The sequence below is a fragment of the Thamnophis elegans genome, chromosome 5, assembly GCF_009769535.1.
Source record: "Thamnophis elegans isolate rThaEle1 chromosome 5, rThaEle1.pri, whole genome shotgun sequence".
Lineage (NCBI taxonomy): Eukaryota > Metazoa > Chordata > Lepidosauria > Squamata > Colubridae > Thamnophis > Thamnophis elegans.
The window spans coordinates 65002860-65030377 of NC_045545.1; the positions used below are offsets into that span (position 1 = coordinate 65002860).

The 27518-nt window shown below is 38.1% G+C and overlaps 1 protein-coding gene across 1 annotated transcript in view; it reads left to right on the forward strand.

Annotated features, from left to right (window-relative positions):
• LOC116509438 (centrosome-associated protein CEP250-like) overlaps nt 1–27518 on the forward strand; it is a 100180-nt gene that overhangs the window by 67033 nt on the left and 5629 nt on the right. The window contains exons 46-65 of the mRNA XM_032218595.1: nt 101–253; nt 387–565; nt 1406–1588; nt 2307–2451; nt 3250–3396; nt 3549–3779; nt 4221–4414; nt 5134–5261; nt 5372–5541; nt 5862–6029; nt 7849–7983; nt 11997–12140; nt 12655–13430; nt 14823–14982; nt 16277–16628; nt 18043–18170; nt 19325–19445; nt 20760–20914; nt 22798–24735; nt 27002–27130. Coding sequence (XP_032074486.1) covers nt 101–253; nt 387–565; nt 1406–1588; nt 2307–2451; nt 3250–3396; nt 3549–3779; nt 4221–4414; nt 5134–5261; nt 5372–5541; nt 5862–6029; nt 7849–7983; nt 11997–12140; nt 12655–13430; nt 14823–14982; nt 16277–16628; nt 18043–18170; nt 19325–19445; nt 20760–20914; nt 22798–24735; nt 27002–27130 — 5736 coding nt within the window. The remainder of the gene's footprint in view (nt 1–100; nt 254–386; nt 566–1405; nt 1589–2306; nt 2452–3249; nt 3397–3548; nt 3780–4220; nt 4415–5133; nt 5262–5371; nt 5542–5861; nt 6030–7848; nt 7984–11996; nt 12141–12654; nt 13431–14822; nt 14983–16276; nt 16629–18042; nt 18171–19324; nt 19446–20759; nt 20915–22797; nt 24736–27001; nt 27131–27518) is intronic.

Consider the following 27518-nt stretch of genomic DNA (forward strand, 5'->3'; position numbering starts at 1 on the left):
ACTATAATCTTTCAAAAGAATAAATCCTATGTGGGTGATTCTGGGTAGGTGTTGGTTTTAATATGAAAAACTAGCAGAGTGATATTGGTTTGGATTTCAGGCACTTATTAGTGAGAATGATGCAACAACTGGCATCAGGCAAGTTGAAAAGTTTGCTGACCCTTGTGGTATCATGGAACTGAATACTGGTGATTCAGATGTGACCCTCCTTCTTTTACGTGATGTGCTTGCTGGGAGAAGAAATCAAGTAGAGGTAAGAGGACTGATAAGGATACTTCTTTCTCTTATAAAAATTTCAACACTTGGTCTCTGTAAATATTCACTCTTCATTCTCTCATCATGCATTTTAAGTCTGATTTTCTTGGGTTTCTTTTCTCCTTTTGCAGCAATTGAGGCAACAGCTATTGGAAAGTCAAGATTCTGCCACTGCTTTGGAAAAGCAACAAAAGCAGCAGGAAGAGCAGTGCAGCTTCCTAAGAGATAAGGTAGAAAGATTAGAAGGAGAACGAGACACATATGCAAGCCAGCTTCAGCATTTACAATCTGTACTGGAGACTTACCGTAGGTATGCATTAGGTTAGCTTTCTCTAGCTTTAAAGTATCTTCTCCAATGTGCGGCCTTCAGATGTGTTGTGTTTGCAATTCCTGGAATTCTTTTGCCTCCCCTGATTAGGAGCTGTAGTCTCAAAATATCTGAGCGATGCCAGTAATTCTTTTTTAAATATACTATTAATCTATATAGTATCCACTCGCACATTATCACATTATCACAAAATCTCCAGAACTGTAAAGCCTACAGTTGAAATTGGCATGTATGTTCCTCTTGGCTTCTAGGTGCTAGCTAAGAAAGGATTTTTCGAAATGACCATCAAATTATTAGTATTTCTTATACAGTAATTAACATGCTCTGATACTAAGGAGTTCTACTCTCCCTCCCCACCTGAAAAGAACTCTGTTCCAACTGCACGGCAGGAACAATATTCCCTTATGTGTTTCAATCACCGACCACCACTGACCAAACTCTGTCCACATTCCGTTACCTCAGTTGAAACTGGCAGATGTTCCACTTCGTCACTAAGGAGTGGTCTGGGGCTCTTTATATTACTAAACATCAGTACCACACCAACATGTCTACACCTTCCACCTATGGAACTGCTTCTGAACTCAAGGTGGAGGGAGCGATATTCCCTTATGTGTTTCTATCACCAACCACCACTGAGCCAACGGATTGTGAACCGAATTTCTACTGCATAGCCTGATCATATAGTTTCGTCATGAAGCATGGGTATTCAGCTAGTTATTAATATTAACATTTCCCTTATATATCTATTTGCTGTTGCCCTGTTAGTTATTATTCATTTCCAGCATATAAGCAACTACCTAACAGGAGGCTGCTGTTTCACAGTGACCATGAAACCCTGGACAAATCTAGAATGGAACTGCAGCAACAGCTGGAAATTTTGGAACAGGAGGCCCAGCATTTACGCCAAAGTAACACAGAGCTACAGCTGAAAGGTGATATGGCAGATGGAGAGAAAGAAGAAAGACAGGATGAATTGGAAAGGCTAATGCGTGAGAGAGAATACATGTGAGCTTTTTTGCTTGTTTTCTTCACACATTCCCCAAAGAGTAATAGTTTGCCCTAAAAAAATGACCCGCTCCCACATTATGCATCTGTTCTTCTTTTTTTAAAATAAAACTTTTTCTTAATCATTCTGTTGGAAGATTAATTTTCTATAAAGACACATATATTTATCTAGTTGTTCTAGTTGTGGCTTTAATATAATACTTTTTAGTAAGTAGTGATAGTGTTGACTAGGTTACCAACCTTAGTGTCAGATGAAACATCCTAAGAATTGGGGTGGACTGTAATCAGTTTGGGCACATTTTGGCTAATATACCATAAAGGCAATTAAACCTTTACCTATGATAGCCTGTGTAAGCTACCTTGCAAAATAATATACTCGTGTGTGTATATTTAGAACATGTGTATTTAAAACTATTTAGAAAATGTATCCAGTATATTGACACAAGTTGCAATGCTTCAATATGCCAATGCTGGAAATAAGCATCTTCAGTTTATTGATACAGCTTGACAGAAAAAAAAATAGAGTGCTTTTCTCTCTATTCCCTCCATTGTACTGTATTTGAGTTTTGTAAATTTTACTACTTTGAGTGAATTAGTAGTACCTTGGCTGCAAAACCAGCTTTCAATACTCTTAGGACAGTTTTCTTAGGGCAGAATATTGTTTTGTTTTGATAGAAAATACATGTATATTAGCCTTTTTTAAATATATTTTTTTCAGTCAGGAAGATCAAAATGCTCTTGAAGAAAAGCATTCATTAATAAAAAAGGAATTGATAGCTATGAGAGAATCATTGGAAAAATCTCATCTTGATGGAGAACTGATGAAGCAAGAAAAATATGAACTTGCTTTAGCTTTAGAGCAGGTACTATTAATGTACTCTTCTTGTTGAGACATTATCTTATACTTGAACTTAAACTAGAAATGTGTAAAGTATAAATGTCATATTCAATGTTATATACTATATCGTTTCCTCATTTACTAACTACATTCTGATCTATTGACTTGATAGTGAGGCATAACTTACTGAGTAAGTGAACAGTGGTGTGAAGATCACCAGTAGCTGTTGTCTTATTCAGATCACGTTCTCTCATAGAGTGTCCTCTCCAGTCACAGGGCTAAAAGATTGCATAAACAAGCTATCTCTTCTTGTGCTGCTTTTCTCCACAATGCAGTGCTTCCTTAAAAGTGCTAAATGCAAGTTAACAAGCTCAGCTCTATGACCTTAATTAGTTGATTAGAACCCTCCTGCTGGCTGCAATGCTGCCTGAAACGTGGGGGACCGTAATTAGTTTTACACTGAAGGTTTTTGTTAAACGCACTTATTGATCAGTAAAGATACTAAATGAGGAATGGCTGTAATGGTCAGGCTAATAAAAAAATGTAATATATGTTACATATTTCCTGAGTTTTATATAGAATTCCAGTTAATAATATAAAAACAGCTTGTCCCGTTCTAAGTATGTTAAGCATAGAAATATGTTGTCACACAGAAGGCAATTACAACACCATCTTTTCCTCTCCTTATCCCCAATACTATTCCTGAGATTACATTGTTTAGCCATAATTGGATGAGCAGAATTTGGCGCATGTTCAAGCCACTGAATATAAATTGTCAAAGTGATTAATAGATGCTTGTATTTGATGCGTTTCATTCTGTAAGGCTGAAGAGTCTCTTGCAAAGCTCACCAGTGGGCACAATAGGCTGAAGGCAGAAACTGCTAACCTTCATGATACAGTTACAAAGATGAGTGCCCTTAATGAAGCACTAGCACTGGATAAAGTGAGTTTAAATCAACTAATTTTCAAGGTAAGAACATGTATCAGACCTATTGTTTTTAAGCTGAATGGCATGTAGTATGAAAATAAGGCATATGTTAATTCAGTGATTGTGTTCAACTCAGAAGTGTTTCTTCAAGCTAAGATTATCTTTATTAATTGTTGATCTTTAATTACATTCAGTTAGAACAAGAAAACCAGACACTCTTGGACAAAGTAGATTACATGGAAAGGAGATGGGCTTCCTTGCAAAAGCAGCTTAACCAGGCAGAAAGAACAAATGAAGAATTAAGTGCAGAGAAGTGTCGTTTGGAACAGTTGCTGTATGAGGCCGAGGAGCTGCAGGAAAGCTTACGGAACGAATTGAAAATATTAACAGGTGAAAAGGAAGAGGCAAATGAGAAGCTGAGTCAAGTGAGTATTAAAAGCGAACCTGCATAAATATATTAGAGCATTGTTTCTTATGTCAGAGACCGATGATTGGAATACAATCAGGCAGGAGCCCAGCAAAGTTTAGTACACTAATTTATAGAAGAAAGTTGGTCTGGGATGCCAGAAGTTTTTATTGTGGGGAGGGATGTTTTTTTTTTTTGCTGTTTTTATTTGTTTTATGAGTTGCCCAGAGTAATAGTTCGCAATATAAGTTATTTTTTAAAAAAAGTACATAAAACAGTTTAAATTTAAAGATGTAGTAGATTTTAGTATTTGTTTTATTGATTTATCCCGGTGGGTACTATACAAATTTTTATACATATAAGTAAAAAAATAATGAATATTTCTTTTTTTATTATGGTATCTATAATAGATACCATCTATTATGGTATCTATTTATACTAAACATTTTTTTTCTTGTAGGTACAACATCAGAATGAAATATATCAAACTAGTTTGGAACAAGCAAATCAAGAGCTAATTCATACAGGGGAAATGCTGTCCAAGGCTTCTAGAGAAAAGGAATTGCTAATGCGTGAAAAAACTGCTTTGGAAGTACGACTAAAAGTTGTTGAGAGAGACAGACTGACTCTTACAGAGCAGGTGTCAAAATTTAGGTAAAGTGTTGGATGAAGATTATTTGACTAAATAACTATCTGTTCATCTGGATTCTGAAAAAAAATCTTCATATTTCATAATACAAAGCTCTTTTATTAGAGATAGGTCTACCCTTGCAGAAAGCAACTTAAGAAATAAATAGCAGTTATATTATTATACCACATTATTATACCACCTCTTATACACCATATTATAAGAACCGTGATGGTGCAGTGGTTAGAATGCAGTACTGCAGGTTATTTCTGCTGACTGCTGGCTGCCAGAGGTTTGGCAATTCAAATGTTACCAGACTCACGATTAACTCAGCCTTCCATCCTTCCAAGGTTGGTAAAATGAGGACCCAGATTGTTGGGGGTGATATGCTGACTAGGTAAAAGGCTTAGAAAGGGTTGTAAAGCACTATGAAGTAATATATAAGTCTAAGTACTGTTGCTATTATTCAAACCTTATTCAAGTTTTAAATTATACATATAATTTGTCAGATTTGCTTTCAAGGTATAAATACAGTGCACACACAAAAGTGTGTTCTTTCCATATTAACTATCTGGTATCAGCTTGGCATACAGATATTTACTAAAGTTATTATAGTTTATATAGCGAGATTCTAGTTGGAGTACTTCAAATGTGACATTTTTTCTCATTGTGTATTTCAGGTTTCATAGTGTTGTACAAGAAAGAAGCAAAGACTAAATGCCAATTTTATGTCTGGTTCTTGTAGGTCAGGAAAGGATCTCTTGGAATCAAATTTCTTCCAGGCTCAACAGCAATTATCTGAATTAAACATTACCCGAGATCAACTGGAAATGAAAATGCAGACAATTAGCCAGGCCAAAGAAGTGATACAAGGTGAGAAATAGTTGGAGTTTTCATGAAACAGTAGGATACTTATATTTTCCTTGGTTAACGGGAAATGAAATTAAGTAGAAATTCTGGTTCTTCTTTGCTTATTATTTCAGGAGAAGTGAAATGTCTTAGGGCTGAGCTGGAAGCTGCAAAATCAAAAATTGAAGAAGAGAAAGAAGAAAAAGCACAGCAGCTATCACAGATAGAACAGAAGCACCAAGAAACCCTCAGCCACTGCTACGCTGTACATAAAGAAGAAATGGACATACTCTCTCAGAAGCTGGCAAGCATTGAAACAGTTACTCTGTCATTGGTTCTGTTTCTCACATGATTGCTATACCTCACACTATTCTATTATACGCTATTATACAACCATTTTTTTTCTTTTCTCCAGATGCTCTGTTTCACCTCAACTTATGTGTTCTCTTTCTGGTCAATTCTTTTTGGGGTCATTATATGACCTTAAGGCATAGTATTTTGTCTTTAGTAAACTCAGTTCAAATCTTTGTTTAAAAGCAGAGCCTTTGATTTAGTGGTTAAAGAAGAAATCATTCTTTTCTTCCCTCTATGTATTGATTAGATTTTTGCCTGATGTATTTCTAGAGAAATGAACGTGAACGTCACCGAATAGAATTAGAACATGTTGTCAAGGAGAAAGAAGAGCTTGAAAGTGTCTATGAAAGGAAGCTGTTGGAACTGCAGGAGATCATCACTGAAATTCAAACCCATATGGAAGATGAGCTCATTAAAGCTGAAAATGCCAAACAAGAGGTAGTATGGCTTGTGTTAAAACTTCCTTCTCCACTCTGAACACCATTAGGTTATCTAGACTTCATTCCTCAAAATTCTCTTGCCAGGATGGTAATTGCTGAGAATCTGCATATCTGGAAGTTTGTGCTTCAGCCCTTTTGTTTTTCTCTTTTATTATATTATTTATGACTCTGATATACTAATGTGGAATATTATTGCCACTTATTCCTCTTTTTTATTGTTTTATATATTAAAAAAATTACAAATGCATATCTTCCAACTGGCTGTTACTTACACATATACCATTCACACATAGGCCTGCCCATGTTTGGTGTCTATCATTCCTTTAGGTAATAAGAATTCTTGAGATGAGGATGTTGAAAATTTTGTAGTGATCAAAAAAGAATTGCTATTATGCAGAATTTGGAGTGATAAAAATTGAAGATGCTAAAGGGATACTCTCTTGCTTGTGTTAATATTCAACAGGCATTAAGTATATTTAACACTTTTACATTTTATATATCTTCTGTGCTGACTTTAATACAATACAATAGCAGAGTTGGAAGGGACCTTGGAAGTCTTCTAGTCCAACCCCCTGCCTAGGCAGGAAACCTTATACCGTTTCAGACAAATGGCTATCCAACATCTTCTTAAAGACTTCCAGTGTTGGGGCATTCACAACTTCTGGAGGCAAGCTGTTCCACTGATTAATTGTTCTAACTGTCAAGAAATTTCTCCTCAGTTCTAAGTTGCTTCTCTCCTTGATTAGTTTCCACCCATTGCTTCTTGTTCTACCCTCAGGTGCCTTGGAAAATAGTTTGACTCCCTCTTCTTTGTGGTAACCCCTGAGATATTAGAACACTGCTATCATGTCTCCACTAGTCCTTCTTTCTATTAAACTAGACATACCCAGTTCCTGCGACCATTCTTTGGTCTCACAGGTTTTTAAAAACCTCTTAAAATTGGTTTTTGAGTACTTGTATTCCGTTTCATGCAGTGCATTTCTAAAACACATTTATCCCTGATTAATATCTGGAAATCTAATTTGAGAATACATTGGTGAATCTTCTATTTGCAATTTTAATATAAAAGCTTCATTCACACTGACTAGGTGAAAACCTATTTCTGACTAGCTTCACCCTTTCTGAGAATTAGCCAGAAAGTTTATGGAGAAAACAAACCAGAGACAAATCATCACATGGGGGAATGAAAGAAAACATCCTTTCCTTGAGTTACTTCTGGGTCAACTTCTGGGAAACAGTATATGAAGCTGAAGTTCTAGAGATGCGTCTCCAAAAAAAGTTGAGCTTGTCAATTGCTCTCTGGCACCTCTTTCTGTTTCTTAAGTTTGGTGTGAGGATAAAGTGGAAAGGCATAAGATAATCTCGCATGTTTATCGTCTTAAGGTGCTATGTGTGCAATTTCATTTTCTTTCCTGAAATTCTGTTCCAACGTTGATTCAGCAATTTACAGTGACTTTTCAAATAGAACAAAGGAGAGGTGAGCCTCATGGTGATATATAAGAAAAAAAGTATATTTTATGGAAAATGTTCAGCATGATTTGATTCTTTTTAGGTACCAAATTAAATTAGAAAGTGGATATAAATTGTTAAAACAAATACTGCAAATATTTCTGGTATTTCATACTTAGCAAATTGCATTTAGATTAGAAATCTTGGGAAACGAGTCTTTTGAAAAGAACTGAAATGCTCAACTCTAATTATACAGCCTGGTTTCAAGTTATTATGAACTGTTAATTTCTACAGTGATACTTGTAGATTTAAAATGCTTATGTATTTAATTGATCCAAATACATCTTTATATTTATCTATCTGTATAGGCTCTTCTAGAAAAAGAGAATGAAAAGAAATTGTTACGAGAGGAAATCTTCCAAACAAATGAGAAACTTGCTAATACTTCTCAGAAGCTGGAGTGTCTCCATCAGGAGATGAAAAAACTTGAAATGAGGGAACAGGTAAAACTAAGCAGATTAGTGAAAAATACTCTGAAACCTTCCAAGAATCCAGCTCAAAGCAATATTAGATTTATAGGAACTACTACACCAATGCACAGTGTATGAGGAATAAACAGGGCGAATTAGAAATTCAAGTAAAAGAGAGCAGATACGATATTGTTGCCATTACAGAAACTTGGTGGGATGAAACCGACAAATGGAACATACAGCTAGAAGGATTTAAATTATTTAAAAGAAATAGACCAAATAAAAGAGTAGGTGGAGTTGCACTATATATAAGAAATAATTACCTCTCTATAGAAATAGAGTACAACAATGATGAGAACTATCTTGAATGCATTTGGGTCAATATTAAAGGTTGGGGGGGAAATGACATTGCCGTAGGTCTACAGGCCACTCAACCAAGCAGAGGAAGTAGATAAACTTTTTGCTAGTCAGCTAACTAAGCTATGTAGGAAGTACACCACAATAGTAGTGGGGGATTTTAACTACCCTGACGTCAACTGGGAAACAAAGTCTGCACCAAGTGGAAGATCCAACAGGTTCCTAACAGACCTAGCAGACAACTTTGTTTCTCAAAAAGTAGAGAAGGAAACAAGGGGATCAGCCATATTGGACTTAATTCTCACTAACAGAGAGAAAATGATAGAAGGTGTTGAAGCCACAGGAACCCTGGGGGCAAGTGACCATGCAATATTGGAATTCAACATTATGCAAACACAAGTAGTAGAAGAAAGTGAAATAGAGTCTTGGACTTTAAGAGAGATAATTTCAATAAACTTAAGAGAGAGCTTGGGAAAAATTCCATGGATGAGAATCCTCAAGGGGAAAACAACTCAAGAAGCTTGGGAAATTTTGAAAAATGAGATTACAAAAGCCCAGTCTAGCACAATACCAATGAAGAAGAAAAACAACAGCTCCCAAAAGAAACCAGCATGGCTGCATAAAGAACTCTCTGACAAATTGAAAGACAAAAAAAATAAGTATAAAAAGTGGAAAGGGGGGGACATAACTAAGGTAGAATATCAGCAAATAGTCTGAGCATGTAAAGGTGAAGTGAGGAAAGCTAAGGCTCACAATGAAGAAAGGCTTGCCACAAAAGTAAAAAATAACCAAAAAAAAGCTTCTTTCAACATGTTAAAAACAAGAAAAAAGTTAAGGAAACAATTGGTCCATTGCTGGGAGAAAGTGGCAAGAAGATGACAAGCAACAAAGAGAAAGTAGAACTATTTAACTCATGTTTTGCATTTGTCTTTACACAAAGGGATAAAACAGTCCAACCTATCAAAAACAGCATCACAAAAATCAGATTAGGAACACAAGTTGAAATAGGGAAGAAAATGGTAAGTGAGCACTTGTCTATCCTAGACGAGTTCAAATCACCAGGACTGGATGGATTACACCCCAGGGTTCTGAAGGAACTGGCAGACGAGATCTCAGAACCACTGAACTATATCTTTCAGAGATCCTGGAGCACCGGGGAACTACCACAGAACTGGAAAAGAGCTGATGTGGTTCCCATCTTCAAAAAAGAGAAAATAACAGATCCAGGAAACTACACATCTATCAGCCTGACCTCAATACCAGGAAAGATTCTGGAAAAGATAATCAAGCAACGAATTAGCGAACACTTAGAAGCAAACAAAGTAATAGCCAAAAGCCAACATGGGTTTGTCAAAAACAGATCATGCCAGACTAATCTTATTGCATTATTTGACAAAATGACAATATTAGTGGACCAGAAGAATGCTGTCGATATAATTTACTTGGACTTCAATAAGGCATTTGATAAGGTAGACCATAACCTACTACTAGATAAAGCAGAAGAATGTGGGTTAGACAGCATCACCATCAGATGGATAGGTGGTACTTTGCTCAACGTGTAGTCTTCAATAGAACTGCATCTTCATGGAGGGAAGTATGCAGTGGAGTACTCCAAGGCTCTGTTTTGGACCCAGTACTCTTCAACATCTTCATCAATGATTTGGATGAGGGAATAAATGGGGAACTCATCAAATTTGCAGATGACACCAAGCTGGAAGAAATAGCCAACACTCCAAAAGATAGGCTCAAGATACAGAAGGATCTTGACAAACTTGAACATTGGGCACTTTCTAATAAAATGAAATTCAATGGTGAAAAGAGTAAGGTTCTACATTTAGGCAACAAAAACGAAATGCACAGGTACAGTATAGGTGGTACTTTGCTCAACAGTAGTAACTGTGAAAGGGATCTTGGAGTCCTAGTGGACAACCATTTAAATATGAGCCAGCAGTGTGCAGCAGCTGCCAAAAAAGCCAACACAGTTCTAAGCTGCATAAACAGAGGGATAGAATCAAGATCACGTGAAGTGTTAATACCACTTTATAATGCCTTGGTAAGGCCACACTTGGAATACTGCATTCAATTTTGGTCGCCACGATGTAGAAAAGATGTGGAGACTCTAGAACAGGGGTAGTCAACCTTTTTATACCTACTTTTGTATCTCTGTTAGTAGTAAAATTTTCTAACAGCCCACCGGTTGCACAGTAATGGTGATTTATAAAGTAGGGAAGTAACTTTATAAAATTTATAAAGCAGAGTTACAGCAAACCCCTACTGCCCACCATGAAAGCTGTAAAGCCCACTAGTGGGCGGTAGGGACCAGGTTGACTACCACTGCTCTAGAAAGAGTGCAGAGAAGAGCAACAAAGATGATTAGGGGACTAGAGACTAAAACACATGAAGAATGGTTGCAAGAACTGGGTATGTCTAGTTTAATAGAAAGAAGGGTTAGGGAGATATTATAGCAGTGTTCCAATATCTCAGGGGTTTCCACAAAGAAGAGGGAATCAAACTATTCTCCAAGGCACCTGAGGGTAGAACAAGAAACAATGGGTGGAAACTAATCAAGGAGAGAAGCAACTTAGAACTGAGGAGAAATTTCCAGATAGTTAAAACAATTAATCAGCTTCCCTCCAGAAGTTGTGAATGCCCCAACACTGGAAGTCTTTAAGAAGATATTGGATAGCCATTTGTCTGAAACGGTATAGGGTTTCCTGCCTAGGCAGGGGGTTGGACTAGAAGACTTCCAAGGTCCCTTCCAACTCTGCCATTGTATTGTTTTCTATTACTCTTTCACATGATACAATACCCTCATTTGTTGTCCTTACTGGATAGAGGTTCCTAGAGATTATATAAGTGAGGGTTTCCAACCTTCTTCAGGCTGGTGGATACATTTGGAATTTGTGAAGTATGTTGCAGATTATCTTGCACAATTGTTGCCCTAGGAAGTGGCTATCAGTTTAAAGTTTAATTGCTAAAAATTGCTTAAAATCTCATTTTACTTCTTACATAGTATCTCGTTCATGTTATTCATTACATAGATATACATATAATTTAATATTCAGATATACAAATTTATATAGGAGAATATAAGGCTGGATGGCACTATTTTTGAAAGTATACCGTGTTTCCCTGAAAATAAGACAGGGTCTTATTTTCTTTTGACACCCTCCCCTAAAAATAAGCACTTGGCCTTATTTTTGGGCAAATAAATAATTCTTATTATTTTTGAGGTGCAGGAGGCAGCGAGCATGGTCACCTCATGGCTGCTGCTGTGTTCCAATATTTTCAGGGAGGGCTTGTTTTTGGGGGAGGGCTTAAGCCAAGTGCTTATTTCAGGATCAAAAGAAAATAAGACCCTGTCTTGCACTCAAAAGCCCAATTGGGCTTATTATCCAGGGAGGTCTTATTTTCAGGGAAACAGAGTATAGATTTTATATTATTTTAATTTTTTGATGATTGTATGCTGCTCAGAGCCTACGAGAATGGAATGGCACAGTAAATCAGTCAATCAATCCATCTATCAATACACTCTTCTGAATGCATAGGCATCCAGGAATATATATTCCTAGATTGTATAAGTATCTAGAAACTTAATGAAAGGTGGTGGTACAGAAACTAATCCCAGATATGCACAGATATAGTTTGAAATGTTAAATCCGAATTCTTACATATTTATCTTTTGGCAGAGTAATGTACAACTTCTGGAAGCTGAGCTGAAAGATAGCACAAATACAATGAAAACATTGAAAATAAAGCAGAAGGAGGAAATTAAATCTCTCAAAGAAGAAAGAAATCTCCTACTTAATCAGCGAAACAGTTTACAAAATCAGGTGATTTTGCTTTAACTTATTCTTGCCATGTATTAATATGCAGCCTTTCTGAAATTGTAATGAGAATCTGTGAGTGTGGGCTAAAGCTGAATTGTGTCAACTTTTCCAAAACATTATGGAAAGCTATACAAATAAAAAAAATCAGAACATTTCTACCAGAACTATATATTATTTTAAGAAAAGCCAGATATTTGGGGTTATATAACAAGACTGATTCTGGTATCTAACTTCCCTTCTGCCAAATTTATGTTTTTCCTATTTCTTAATGGTGTAATATCCCATCGCATTGGTGCCATTTCTATTATAATCAGACAAATACTGAAATTTTTAAAAAGCTCAGGCTGATATTAAATTAGTTTATCTTGAGATGTTTAAACCTGCAGCATTATCTCCTCATTTATAGTGAGCCATAATGTACTATCTTTACACTTGTACATAGTATACCATACCATTGTGTTGACATTTGTGAAAGCCAGATGATTTTTCCCTTTGCTATTTTATTCTCTCTTTTAAGATGCAAGAGTTGGAGCTTCAGCTGCTGACTGCAAAAGATTCTTCCATACTGTTTGATCAAGAGGCTCAGCAGCATTTAAGAGAAAAGCAAGAATTGTCTGAACGGAAAGAGCTTGAAGTGTCACAACTACAAAAGATACTAGAAGGAGAGAGAAGACAGAGAGAGGAGGTCGTACAGCAGAACATTAAGTGGCAGAGACAGAAGGAAGAGTTGGAACAAAAAAACACAGAACTGACAGCCATGCTGCAAAGCAAGTGGGAGACTGAAAAACACCTAAACAACAAGCTACTAAGAAAGCAAGAAGAGTTAGAGCACCACCAGACCACTCTTCAAGCCTTGGAGAGAAAGCAGAGTCAGTGGGAAAAGGCAGAGCTTCAGAATTCTGAGCTCCAAAGGCAATGGGAAGAGGCAAAATCTCAAGTTAAACTGCTGCAGAATCAGAAAAGGGAGACAGAACTTCAGAACAGAAATCTGCAGCAACAGAAAGAGGAGGTGGAACTGAAGAATGCCAAACTGAAAGCTGTACTCCAAAGGCAGCAGGAGGAGGCAGAGCACGAAAGCGCCCTGCTTCAGAGCCATTGGGAAGAGGCACAAAAACGCTGTTCAGAGTTGCAGAATTGGAAAGAAAAAGTTGAATATCAGAATGCAGAATTTCAGGCCCTTCTTCATAAGAAGCAAGAAGAAATGGAAAATAAGGATATCTGTATGAAGAAAGAACAAAACCAGAATTTGGAGCTTAAGGCAACATTGGAAAGCCTAGAGCAGGAACGAGCTAGGTAAGCACAAACTACAAAAAAACCATAAGTGGAAAATAATGATATCGGAGAGAGTTACTTTTTGGTGATTCCCTATAAATATTGTGTTTTTGATTTTGTATTGATTGTGGTTTTTTTAGAATGTACTTGGTGAAAACTTCTCTTAGAGAAAGACAGGATAGATCTTGATTGTTTATTTCAACAGATTTTTTATATTTATATTATTTATATTTTTACTTATACTTATATTATTTATATTTAAAAATCAGCCTTTTATAGGTCTTAAAGCTTAGTTTCTATAGTTTGCATTGCCTGACTAATTATTGTATCCTATCAGGAATGTTGCTGCCATATAATGATTGCACTATAATTTCATGCATCTGTATTTGTTAATGCTGGTATGATCTCCCTTGTTTTTATATTACATTGTTTACATTAAGAGAGATGATCTCTTGGTAGTTTAATCTCATATATTCCCTCAATTATGTGACATGAATAATTTTTGTATGGGTATCTTCTTTTACAGATACACACTGTGCTTGACACATTTTTGTGTAATTATTATTTTCTGACATATACTGAAATTTTGCCTTTACATCATCGTTTATAACTGTGTACCATAAAAGAACTAAAACTACATGTTGATAGCATCTAAAAGAAAATTGGTTTTTTTGTTCTTACCGTATTTTTCAGAGTATAAGACGCACTTTTCCCCTCCTAAAAGAAGTGAAAATTTGGGTGCATCTTATATACCGAATGTAGCCCCACCCACCCAGCGACCCCAACCCTTTGGCCTTTGCCTCCCAGCAATTTACCTCCTTGCAGCAAACAGGGAAAAGGGGGGCTTGCGGAGGCATGGCAATCTCTGCATCCTGAAACATTGATTATCGGGAGGCCTATGCTGAAATTGAAAGTGAAACTTACTGTTTGCTGCATGAGGCAAATTGCTGGGAGGCAGAGGGAGATTTTTTTTGTGCTAATCAGACTGCTGTTTGCTGCAAGGAGGTAATAACTATAAATGCCTGTAGAATTCAAATTATTAGACTTTTTTTTAAAGACTGCTTTATGATTGTTCTAGACAACTTAACAAAATATAGAAGCTTTTTAAAATAAATGGTTGATCTGAAGAGGCCCAGTGCTATTATATCTTCTTTTAAATAGCAGAGAATAATGTATACTTCCAGAAAGCTACATCAATTTTAACAGCATCTGTACAAGTATAGTCTGCAATGTAATGCCACAAACAGTGTATATCGTCTGTTTGCTGTTTATTACAAGGAGGCAGAGGTAGATTTTTTCCCCCTTGTTTTTCTCCCCAAAAGCTAGGTGCATCTTACACTTTGGAGCGTCTTATACTCTGAAAAATACGGTAAATGTGGTTATCCTACAACTGAAATCATGCTTTTTTTCTAGCCTGATTCTCTCATTGGAGGAGAAGGAGTTCAGACTCAAGAAACTGCAAGAGAGGGACGATGCTCATCAGGATGAAATCACCAAATTGAATAGTGCCCTAAATCAGGCAGAAAAGATGCTTGCTGAGCAGAAACAAGAAGTGCAGGAATTCATTAGCCAGGTATCATCCACAACAATTCCTTTTTATTTTTCTCTTTATTGTCAGTATCTATGTTATCGATGTACAGTAGTATTTTTAGAATAAAACCTACTTTCAGTGTTTTATTTTTTCTAATATGTTGGCCTCTTTCTTGCATTACTTGGAATAACCTGCCTTAATTTTTCCTTTACTTGTGTAAAACTAATATAATAATATGTAATGCCCTACAACTAGGCTTTGATTTGCATACAGCCACCCTTCGTACAGCCACCCTTCAAAGTTATATTGCACTGAATGAATGGTGGTTACAAGTGGTTCTCAGAGTTATGGCCATCTCAGTACCCTGTGGCCATGTGATTGCAGTCGGGATGCTTGGAAACTTGTTTGCACTTAGGACTGGTTGCTATACTCATATGACTAATACTTGCAACCTTCCATGCCAGTTTCCCCAGAAAGCCAAAGGAATAGCCAACAGGGAAGATCACTTGTCACTGGGGTAAGTTTCCCCCATTTGCGCACTCCCCCCCCCAGCCTCTCTACACTCATGTCCTGTTGGCCACTCATGCATATTGACCTATCCTTTCTGACCCCCATGACACTTCTCATGTACCTCTGTGCATCTTTCCTGTGTCACACAGTGCTTCTCGCACTCTCCCTTGTGCAGTCTTCTTAACCCACATAATGCGTCTTGTGCACTCTTGCATCCCCATGAACCCTCCCCAACCCACATGCACCCCTCACACACATCCTGCCTATGTCCCTCAGTGCCTCTCGTACAGCCCCTTATACCATGTGTACCCTCACCCACGGTACAGTACCTCTCATGATCCTCACAAATTTGCACATCCTCTCATACCTTCCTGATTTACATGGCGCCTCTCACACCATTCCTTACCTTCCCTCATCCATCCACTCTCACTGCCTCCCCCACCTGGCAGCATCCTGGAAGAGTGGCTCTTGCAATTTCCTGCTGCCCCCCCCCCCCTCCGCAGACTTCGATTGTTAGAAGCGGCAGGAAGTTTCCTCACCTAATGACCAAGGGATTCAATTAAAAGCACCAATCAGGACTGCAAGCACTGGTGTCACCAAGCAATGTAGACACACTTTACAACTGCATCCCTTAGTGATGGAAATTCAGATCCCAACTGCCGATGTAAATTGAGAACTACCTATATTTGTAATAATATGCAAACCGTATTCTTTTGTCTATTTAATTAACTTTTCCCAGTTTGTCTTTTATTTTGTCTAGGAGGTATTTCTTATCTTAAGAGTTATCCTTGTTCCTACGTCCAAGTTTTATTGTTTTCCTCCATAGAAGAACTCACTCAAGCAGATGATGGTACAGAAGGAGGCAACTTTAATAGCTCATGAGGAACAGCTGACTCAAGATCTGGAAGTTTCCCATGCAAATGAGCAACATGCCAAAGACACCATACAAAAGCTGGAGGCTGAAGTGTCTCAGTTACGCTTAAGCTTAAGTAGCACAGAGAGTAGAGCAGAGGCACTGGAATCTGAATGTCAGCGAGTTTGTTCAGTTCATTGGGAGGCTCAAGCTCAGCTGATAAAACTACAGTCAGTACTTCACTACATGCTGTGTAACAGTCCTGAGCCAAAACTTAGAGGGCAAGGAGACCGAGACATTGGGAAGTCATCATTCCTTAATAGAGGTAAGTCTAAAGAGCAAGTGAATGAGCATTATGTCATTTTTAATCAAGTATCACAGTCAGAATTCTAGTGTAATAGAAGTATATTTGAGGGTGTGTGTGTGGGTATTTACCAATGTCTTTTTGTACCTAACCTTTGTAATTCAGCTTATTACTTAAAATTTGAAGGCAGTCTCAGAAAATAAAGAGAAAACGTAATGCTTATTTTTAAGCCTTATGTTTAGTTGCTAAACGTAAGTTGCTAATCAATAACCTTTATAAACTTACATAATTCATGTCAAACTATTGGCTATATAGGATATTTAAGGGTAGAACTTGCTTTTAAAAAAAATGCTGTTTGGAATAAAACACAAGAAAAAAATTGAAGGTTTCTGGGAAATATGTCCTCATTGTATGTGTGTCATTTCAATATTTGTGTGTATGTGTGCCCCTTCATTGTAACTACCTGCAGTTGGCTCGGCAAGATTTCAGAAGTGGCTTGCCATTGCCGCCTTCCTAAAGTTGAGAGTTAGAATGGCATTTTTATAGAAGGAAAAATAATTGTAATTCTTAATGTCAATTTTGATCATTATCTGAGACCTATTTGGAACAGCCATTAAAATGAATGATACAGGCTGTTGAATAATAGTGACCTTAACTCCAGGTCAAAACATTTTCTGACTACAATTTCAAATTCTGTTTATTAGGGATATGCAAAACCTTCAAAAGAAGTGCTTCATAACACATGGGAATATGAACAGGGCAAATCTTTGAATAATTAAAAGATCCATTTTCTTCTGCAGACCTATGCAGCTGTGTTAGAAATAGCTTCTGGCAGTCCATGTCTCTACGGGTATCCACAGATACTTCTTTTTTTCTTCAGCAAACATGCAGCTGTTTTAGTATATCAAAGAGAGATGCTTCGTTTGTACTGTGTGTTGTGAAATATAGGATTAAGAATTTAAGTATTACTTTTATATTGTGTTTGTATTGCATAGTGTCACTATACAATAATATTTTTATTCATCATCATACAAGGTCTATTTGTATAAATGGTTGTTGAGAACTTTTTAAACTGAGTAAGTAAAAATCCGAAAAGCAAGCTTGGGATTGCAAAGTAATCAAGCACCAAGGATTCCCCAGTTCAACCCTGAGCTACATATATTCTCCTTTATTGGTAATACAAATAATGTTTGACAAGTGCCAAATGACTGAAAATTCTGTGGAAAAGTTGTCCTAACACATTTGGAAGTTATATGGGTGGTGAAAACAATATTTCATGTTGCAAGAAACTGTAGATAGAAAGCAATGCAGACTCAGGTCAGTTTCAGATCTATCACAGTATAGTTGGCTTTTAGAGTTTTATCTAGATTCCCCTTTCTTTCTAATTAATAACCTAACCTGAAGGCACAGTAACCAAACAGGCTTATTTTTTCAGAACAGGATAATTTGAAAGAACTGGCTTTGTCTCAACCTAAGGACAGCTCCACAGAGCTTACAGCCGAGAGAGTAGCAGAAGCACTTCAAAACTTGAGGCAAGATCTCTGGCGGGCTCACCTTCAACTGGTAACTTCCTTTTTGGTTTATGAAGAGGGCCTCATTCTTTGGGTTGCTTCCTGGCATTTTAAAGAAAATGTTATAAAACTTTTATAAAGTTATTGTGATGCTGCATGTTATTCACCGCAATATTCTTTAAATGTTTTTCTTAAATGAAGAACATGTATAAATAGTTCTTACAGACAGTGTGTGCTTGTCAGTTTCCCATGGGCATCTAACTGGCACCGAGGGACAAACTCATGGGCTAGATAATCCTGCATTCTTGTCTCTCCAGTGATTTTCCTTATATGATTAAGTTAAAAAGACATAGAAGTCTCTCACCGGATACTGGTAATCAGAATAAATATTTTAAAACTCTTAAGGAGTAAAATCAAAATTAAAAAAAAGCATTTAGGAAGCTCATTTAGATTTTATCTAGTTTAGTGCTGTATAAATCTTGACAGTTATCAGGACATATCATGGCCTTGTATTTGAGAAGCTCAGCAAATTTAATTTATTTAATTTTCAATATATCAAACTTATTTAATATAATGAAAGCCTTTTTACTATACTGTTTATAATTACTTAAGAATTGAAAAAGTTGGAAGTACTGGGTTTTAAAAAATACAATTGAAGGCATAGTTAGTAGTTCAGGTACTTCTTGGGACACAGCAACAGTCATAAATATGAACCAGTTGCAAAGCATGATAATGGAGATGCTGAAAAGGTCGTAACTGTGAAACGCCCATAAGTCACTTTTTCAGTGCTGTTGCAACTTTGAAGGATTGTAAGTCGAGGACTACCTGTTCCCAAATGTGTGTGTATTGTAAAACTGAAGAGTTCTTGGATGAGAAGAGAAACATTTTCAAGGAAAAAAACCAAGGAAGTCCAATTGCCAGTTGCTTTGGTTTAAATTAGGTATTTGCCAGTACTTCTACTCCAGTTAGAATTGCACGTGAACATTATAAAAAGTCAAAGATGTGACAGACAACAATATGGAAGATTTTATGAACAGGCAGGATGAAGAGTGAGGATACAAATTTAATGTAGAATTGTAATGTATAGTTTGTACAATGTAATGTACAATTTGCTGCAAGAAAATTTCTATTAAAAATATTTTTATAAAGCTCTCCCTATATCAAGCATACCTATAGCATGTGTTGGGTGGGATTTTTTTTTGGCAGGATGAAGCAAGGAAGACTTCTGAGAAGTTGAAACAAGAACTTAGTGAGAAGGAAACAGAAAGGATACGCATTAATGCCAAAGCCGAAGAACTGCAAAAGTGGCTGGACCAGTGCCAAGAAGGTAACACAAACTGATAATGCAAAGATGTGATAGTTTCCCTAAACAAGAGTTGAGAGCTACAGAAAATCTTGGCAAAGCAAGCTATTTTCATTACACTTGTTATGTCAAGCTTCGTAACAAAAACATTCAATTTATAAAGCACTAGTGGGTACCAGAAGGACAGAGACACCATCAATATAGGAGATTCAAACTATCTTCTCCGATGACTTTTGAGAAAATCAGTTCTTAACAATGGTTTCAATAACAAATCAGCACTTCATTCAGGAGCTATTTTTTCCTAGAAAATTTTTATTTATGCTTTCTTTTCTTGTTCCTTGTGTTGTGGCCCACCGGCAGTCAGCAGAGCTGGCAGCAGAATCAGACAGTGAGGAGGTTGGGGAGGAACATGGCCAGTACTGGGTGTTGAGGAAAGCTCAGACGAGGGCTCTGCATCAGAGGCAGAGAGGGAGTTAGACAGCAGTGAGGCAGAAGAACAACCGGAGCTTGTTTCCAGTGTGGCATGGGCAGAGCTGCCAGAAGACAAGAACAACTAAGAAAGCAGGGTCGACTTAGGAGTAAAGCCGCACTTTGGAGGTGATAGGAAACAAAAGAGGAACAAACGGGAAGTGGGCTTTTGCAGGAAACAATTCGTTCATTCAGTTGGTTCAAGATTGGCAAATTCTGTATGTGCTGCAAACAAGATAAGGTGCATGTGGATAAACATTCCAAACATTCCAAACACAAAGAAGAGGGAGTCAAACTATTCCCCAAGGCACCTGAGGATAGAACAAGAAGCAATGGGTGGAAACTAATCAAGGAGAGAAGCAACTTAGAACTGAGGAGAAATTTCCTGACAGTTAGAACAATTAATCAGTGGAACAGCTTGCCTCCAGAAATTGTGAATGCCCCAACACTGGAAATCTTTAAAAAGATGTTGGATAGCCATTTGTCTGAAACAGTATAGGGTTTCCTGCCTAGGCAGGAGGTTGGACTAGAAGACCTCCAAGGTCCCTTCCAACTCTGCTACTGTATTGTATTATTCCTCTGAAAGACTGTTTACTAAGCCTTGCTGGCTATGAATGAAAGGAATTCACAGTCGTGTAAATAAAAGAGGTTTTGCAGGAACCAAGACTTTGCTTCTTGATTTCTAAGGAAGCCTGAGTCAGAACATCTTGATATCCTGTGCTGAAAATGCATTGATATTTTAAAAATTATTTTGAATAGTAAATTAGCTACTAGCACTTTCTAAGGTATCTCCAAATTACTTTCTTGTTTGAAAAGACACTATTATAATGAGGGGATGGAGAGTTTTTTATTTCTTTTTTTTCCTTTTAGAAAAATATGTAGTTGAAGGCAGACGCAGCTCCCTAGAGTCTGCCTTAAAGTTAGAAGTCATTGCTTTCAAGGAAGAGAATGTGACTCTATGTGAAAAGGTGACCAGTTTGGAAACGAAACTTGAAAACACAGAGAAACAAAGAAAAGGCTTGGTGGTAAGGATACCAGACATTTTGTAGGCTCAGCTACCTTTGATAAATTGTTGAAAACATTATTTTTTCTAAGGGAGTTACTGGTAATTTTTTTTGATGATGTGATTTTATAATGGGATAGATGGCATATAAATACTTTTTTCGTGTTGTTTATTGTGCCTGTCTTTCTCTTCTAAGTTTTTTTTTACAGCTTTTGCACTTTTGCAAAAGCACATACTTTTTAATAAGTATAAGTATAATCTTTACTGTCATTGTACTTAAATACAACAAAATTAGTTTTAACCTCACTGGTGCAAAATTATAGCAGAAACAAAAAAAGAAAAAAAAAAAAACCTAGCATGGAGTGATTGTGGTTGTATTATAAAGTCTGACAATCCAAGTATAGAAACTATCTTTAAACGTCTTTGTTTGGTTGGCTATACTTTAATGTCTTTTGCCCGATGGTAGAAGTACAAAGAGACACTGACGAGGGCATGAATCATCTTTGAGTATCTTCCTTACTCTGCTAAAGCAGCGAGATCTGGCGATGTCATGCAGTGGTGTCAGAGGGCAACCAATGGTTTCTTGTGCCGAATTGATCACTCTCTGTAGGCCCTTCCTGTCCGCAGCAGTTAAACCAGTATACCATACTGTAACGCAATATGTGAGGACACTTTCTATGGTGAACCAATAGAAAGAGGTCATCAGCCGTTGTTCCACCTGATTTTTTCACAGGACTCTAAGGAAATGAAGTCTCTGTTGGGCTTATCCAACCAGAGACATGTTGTTTTTCCAGGTGAGATCTTGACTAATCAGCACTCCCAAGAATTTAAAAGAGGAAACCCTCTACACGCAGCCCCCCTCGATATACAATGGGGCAGGCTCCTCTCTCTGTTTTCAGAAATCTAGCACCATCTCCCTTGTCTTACTAGTATTTAGTTGTAAATTATTTCTTGAGCACCATGCAGATACCTTCTGGAATTCTTCCCTGTATGCTGATTTGCCCCCTCCAGTTATGAGACCCAGCACTGTTGTGTCGTCTGAAAACTTTATTATGATATTGGATGGATCAGAGGATATGCAGTCATATGTATACAATGAGTATAGGTAGAGGCTAAGCACACAGTCCTGAGGGGAGCCTGTGCTGAGCTTTAGCATGGAAGATGTAAAGGACCCAACCCTTACTGTTTGTGGACAATCCGTCAGGAAGTCTTTGATTCATTCACAAGTGAGGGGAGGGAAAGTCAGGTCAGTCAACTTTTCAATGAGAATTCCTGGTAAGATGGTGTTAAAGGCTGAGCTATAGTCTATAAAAAGCATTCTGATATAATTCCTAGATTTCTCAAGGTGGCTCAGTGCAATATGTAGAGCAGTGGCGATGGCATCCCCTGTCGACCTGTTGCTTCTATAAGCAAAGTGGTGTTGATCAAAATTTGGTATTTGTATTGTATAATTGTATATTGTATAAATTGTATAAAATTTAATATACAAAGCAGTGATTAAAACAGTAACCATTTTCTGGTCCATTTTTTTCTGCTTCTACCTTGTTCTCTTGTATTAATCTTCAGAGATGGAATAGTTCTTGATAAATTAGAAATATGTCACAATGGACATAATTATTACTCAACTTCTGAATTATTAATAGGATTTTAGGAATCATCAAACAGAATTGCTTGATTCATATGCTTAAGCGTAATTTAAAGATTTTCTCCATCTATTGGTACTGGCTGCCTTCTAGTGAATATTTTGAATAGATAACTTATGTATATTTGGAAGTGATATATTTTAGCAAACATTTCATTTTTAAAAAATGACAAGCAATTTTGTGCAGGATTTACCATTGAATGAATGCTGCCTCTAGCTATGGAACACTGAACAAGAAAAAAATAATTCTTTTTGCATTTCAGAATGAGCGGAGCACATTACAAATGACCAAAGAAAAGCTCACACGGGAGTTGGAGCTTCTTCAGGAATCGGTCAAAGTTTCAGAACATCGAGCAAGTGCCCTGGAAAAGATGAATGAATCCCTGGAGCAAGAGCTTCAAACAGCTCTCTCCACTCTCAGAAATAAACAGGAGGAAAGTGAGACTCATCAAAAGAGATTTGTGGCTTTGCAGAAAGAGGTAGAGGTAGGGAGAACACTTCAGGAAATTGTGGATCAGCTCAATGTTACTTTAGAAAAGAGAAATGAAGAAATAAAAGACCAGCTAGAGCAGGTTAAGGATTTAGAGAATCACAGAGAAATGCAAACAGCTGCCTTAGAGCATCTCACTAAAAATCTAGAAAATAGAAGCAAAGAAATTGACTCCCAAAAAATGCAGATTGAAGAAATGACAATACAAGATAAGACACAAAAAGCCAATCTCAGGAAATTAAATCTAGATCTAGAAGAGACCGTTCAGACTTTGAAATTCCAAGAAGAAAAGCTTCAAAAACTACAAGAGTTATCAGAAGGCCAAAAAACAATAATTGAAAGCCTATCTCTGAATTTGGAGGAAAAAATCAAGGAAACTAACATCAAAGAGGAGAAAATTCAGATTATAGAACATAATGAATCAGCACAAATTGGGGCTTTGCTGAAAGATCTAGAAGACCTGAAAATAAAGATGAATGAAAAAGATTGGGAACTTGCATCTCAAAAACAGCTACTTCAAGAATGGGAAGAACAAGGGGAAAAGCGTGAGAAAGCTCTTTGTACAAGCCTAGAACATATGAAAGCCATTATTAAGGACAAAGAAAGGGAAATAGATTCCCAGAGGGAACAGATATCAAATTTCCAATGGCTTGAAGCTCAGAAAGAAGAGCATGTCAGTGAGCTTTCTGAGAAGCAGAAGCAAATGACATTGACTTTGACCCAAAGAGAACAAGAGCTCAAGGCAAAAGAAAACCAAATGAAAGAAATGAAAGAAGAAATGGAAATAGAAAGAATGGCTTTTCATGAACATAGAGCAAAGACACAGGCAACTTTGGAGGAAAAGAACAGAGAATGGGAGTTCCAAAGGAAGCATGAAGAAGAAACAAAAAGCCAGATAATAGTCCTACTGGAAGATATCCAGTACAGTTCAGGAATGCTAAAGGAGAGAGATGATAATGCAGAGCTTCCAGATGAACAAATAAACCAACTGAAAAAACAAAAACTACAAGAAACTACTTTTGGTATGCTGGGACAACTCAAAATATTCTTTAAGAGGCGACAAGAAGAAATTGAGTCCCTGAAAAAGCAAAATGAAAAGAATACAGAAGAGAATGTAAGGGTAATAAAAGGATTGCAAGCAGAACTCCAACAAGCAAAACAAGCTTTAAAAAATGGAGAATGGCACATCAAATATTTAAAGAACAACCTCCAGCAAGTTCAACAACAGGAGGCACAGACAAAATTTATCTTGGATAAACTGCATCTTACTAGGTCTTCCCTCCACGACAAAGAAAAGGAAATAAAATCCTTACAAACACGTATCAAGGAACTCTCAAAACAGAAAGAGGAAGTACAGCATACTGTTTTAAGTCTACAGCAGGATCTGGATACGATTAACCGGTTGTATGCAGAGAAAGAAGAAGAACTAGCTAAAAGCAAGGTTATTAAGGAAAAGGACCAGTGCTTGCAATGGCAGAAGGAAAAGATCGAACATTTGGAAAATGAGAAAATAATAAACAAACAAGAATTGAATCATATGATAGCTGTTCTAAAACAGACAGAGAGTGGTGAGATAGAATGGAAGCAGAAGGCCCAGAGGTTGGATTTGACCCTTGCCCGAAGTGAAGAGGCTATGAGAATTTTAAAGGAGGAAATGGCTGTTACACAGAGCATGGTTTCAGAAAGGGACGTGGATAGATTTCATCTCCAGGTAAGCATTTTATCTTAAAATGCATGCAAACTGTTGTAGGTTCAGCATAGTTTATAAAGCATGTGAACAGTAAAGTTATATTTAATTTTACTACCATACTTAAATGTTCTGACCCCCACCTTGTTCGTTCAGAAACGAAAGCCAAATAAAGCTTGCAAAGGAATGTTTTTATCAGTCCTGGCTCTTGCTGGCTGCGAGCCCAAAATAAACATAGATAAATTCTCTGGCAAAAAGTTAAACAGCAAAACAGGTTTACATAAAGCAAATCACTTATCCAAGTGCTTCTTCTTGATGATTGCAAACAAACAAAGACTTGACTAGGACAGGCATGGAACGGAATGGAACCAAAGAACGTACGTTGACTTCTGCCGGCCCACAACACTATCCCCCACTGCAGGGCCCGTCCCCCAGTTCCAACGCTCAGGATGCGGCCCAGAAGTGTGGGTGACGACCTCCACGGAACACAGTCCAAGACACTGGTGCCCCACCGGGATCCTAGAAATGAAGTCCTGTGCTGCGGGGATCAGGGTCGGCAAGGGCTGTAGTCGTGGCAAATCCCTCCTTGCAGACCTGGCCCATTGGCACTGGACACACGACTCCACGCACTTCCGAACGTCATTTCTTAAGCAGGGCCACCAAAACTTACGGGATACCAAGCGTAATGTCCGGAAAAAACCCCAATGTCTTGCTGCAGAAGCGCCATGAACTTGAGAGAGCACCCGTCTACGGATGTGCCCTGCGGGAACATAGAGCCAGCCCCGATACTTCAAAAGATCCCCCTCCAAAGTCCATGGGGAAGCCGGTCCTACTTCCGCCTTTCGTCGCTCCACCCATTCGTCACCCCGCTGCGGATCCCGTATCAGAGACTGTATGCTCACGGGATGATAAACTGCAGTGCAGGATGCGACGGGTAGAACAGTCCGGGGTGGAAGCGAATCCGCAGGGTCAGAGTTCTTTGATTTCCTAGGCAGGGAATCCGCTCTGGATTCCACACCCAACGAATGCACGCTATATTGTGCGAGCGGGGTATCAAAGCTGCACAAACGTGCCGGTTGTCTGACACAATAGTTTGTTGCTGAGGGACGGCCGCAGTCTGCGCAACCCTTCTATTCTTCTTGGGGCAACTCCCCACCAAGTGTCCAGGATCCCCACAGTAGGAACACAACCCCTCAGTACGTCGTCTGTCCATCTGTGGACGTGACACTCGGGGTCTGACAGCACCCAACTCCATGGGCTCCTCCCATTCCACTGCAGTCTTTTGTTGAACTGGCACGCTGGTGGTCTCCTGGAATGCACGGCGAGGCCTCCGTCTCTGCAGCCGGGCGTCTATCTGGAGGCACAAGTGGACCAACGCGTCGAACGTCGGTGGCCTGTCCACCCTCGCCAGTTCATCTTGCAAGGCATCAGACAACCCGTCTTGGAAAGTGTCCATCAGAGCTGGTTCATTCCACGCTGAATCCTGGCTACACAGCCTGAATTCACTCACATAGTCTTGCAATGAACCACTCCCCTGCTGCAGTGACTTAAGACGTCTGGTTGCTGTTTCCCCCTTAATAGGATCCTCAAACATACACTTAAAGTATTGACAAAAACCCTGGAAGTCATCCAACAACAGGCTCGGCTGGGTTAACAAGGGGGTAGCCAATGGGCAGCTGTGCCTGAGAGCAAACTAATAATAAATCCCACCTTTGTCCGGTCAATGGGAAAGTCCTCCACTCTCAAACTCAGGAACAGCTGTCATTGACCCAGAAACGTGGCAAACATGGCTTGGTTTCCATCAAACTTATCCGGCATAGCCACTGGGCACTTCCTCCTTGGCTATGGGTGGGTTACAGATCTCTGCAGCTGAGAAATTTGATCAGCCAATACTGTTATTTGCTGGGCCAGCCTAGCATTCTCAGCGTAAAGCTGCTCCATAATTATATGAATGGAGGGTTGTCTGGGCAGAAGTCAAACTGTTCTGACCCCCACCTTATTCGTTCAGAAACGAAAGCCAAATGAAGCTTGCAAAGGAATGTTTTTATCAGTCCCGGCTTTTGCTGGCTGTGAGCCCAAAATAAACATAGATAAATTATCTGGCAAAAAGTTAAACAGCAAAACAGGTTTATATAAAGCAAATCACTTATCCAAGTGCTGCTTCTTGATAATTGCAAACAAACAGAGACTTGACTAGGACAGGAACGGAACGGAATGGAACGAACAAACGTTGACTTCTGCCAGCCCACAACACTTAAATAAGCAAAGAGTTTTGTTTGTTTTCCTGTAGGAACAACTGGATACAGCTTTTAAAACTCTGAAGGAGGCAAGGTTCATTATTGAAACTGTGGTGGGAGTTTCTGATCTGCTTTGCAGTGAAAATGATATACCAGGGGTACAGCATAATGAGGCCGGAAAGGTAAGATAAAAGAACAGATATGAAACATGTGAGATGGCAATGCATCATATAGAAGAGCAAGATATATTCCAATTTTCGTCAGGGTTTTTTGGCACCTTAAAGTATAACTTTATTATACAGTTGCAAAAAAAAGTATGTGAACCCCTTGGGATTATGTGGAGTTTTGCATGAATTGGTCATAAAATGTGCTCTGAACTTCATCTAAGTCACAACAATAAAAAAACACAGTCTGCTGAAAATAATACTACACAAACATTAGATGTTGCCATGGTTTAATTGCACATAACATGTAAACATTCACAGTGCAGGGAGGAAAAAGTATGTGAACCCTTGGATTTAATAACTGGTTGACCCTCCTTTGGCAGCAATAACCTCAACCAACCGTTTC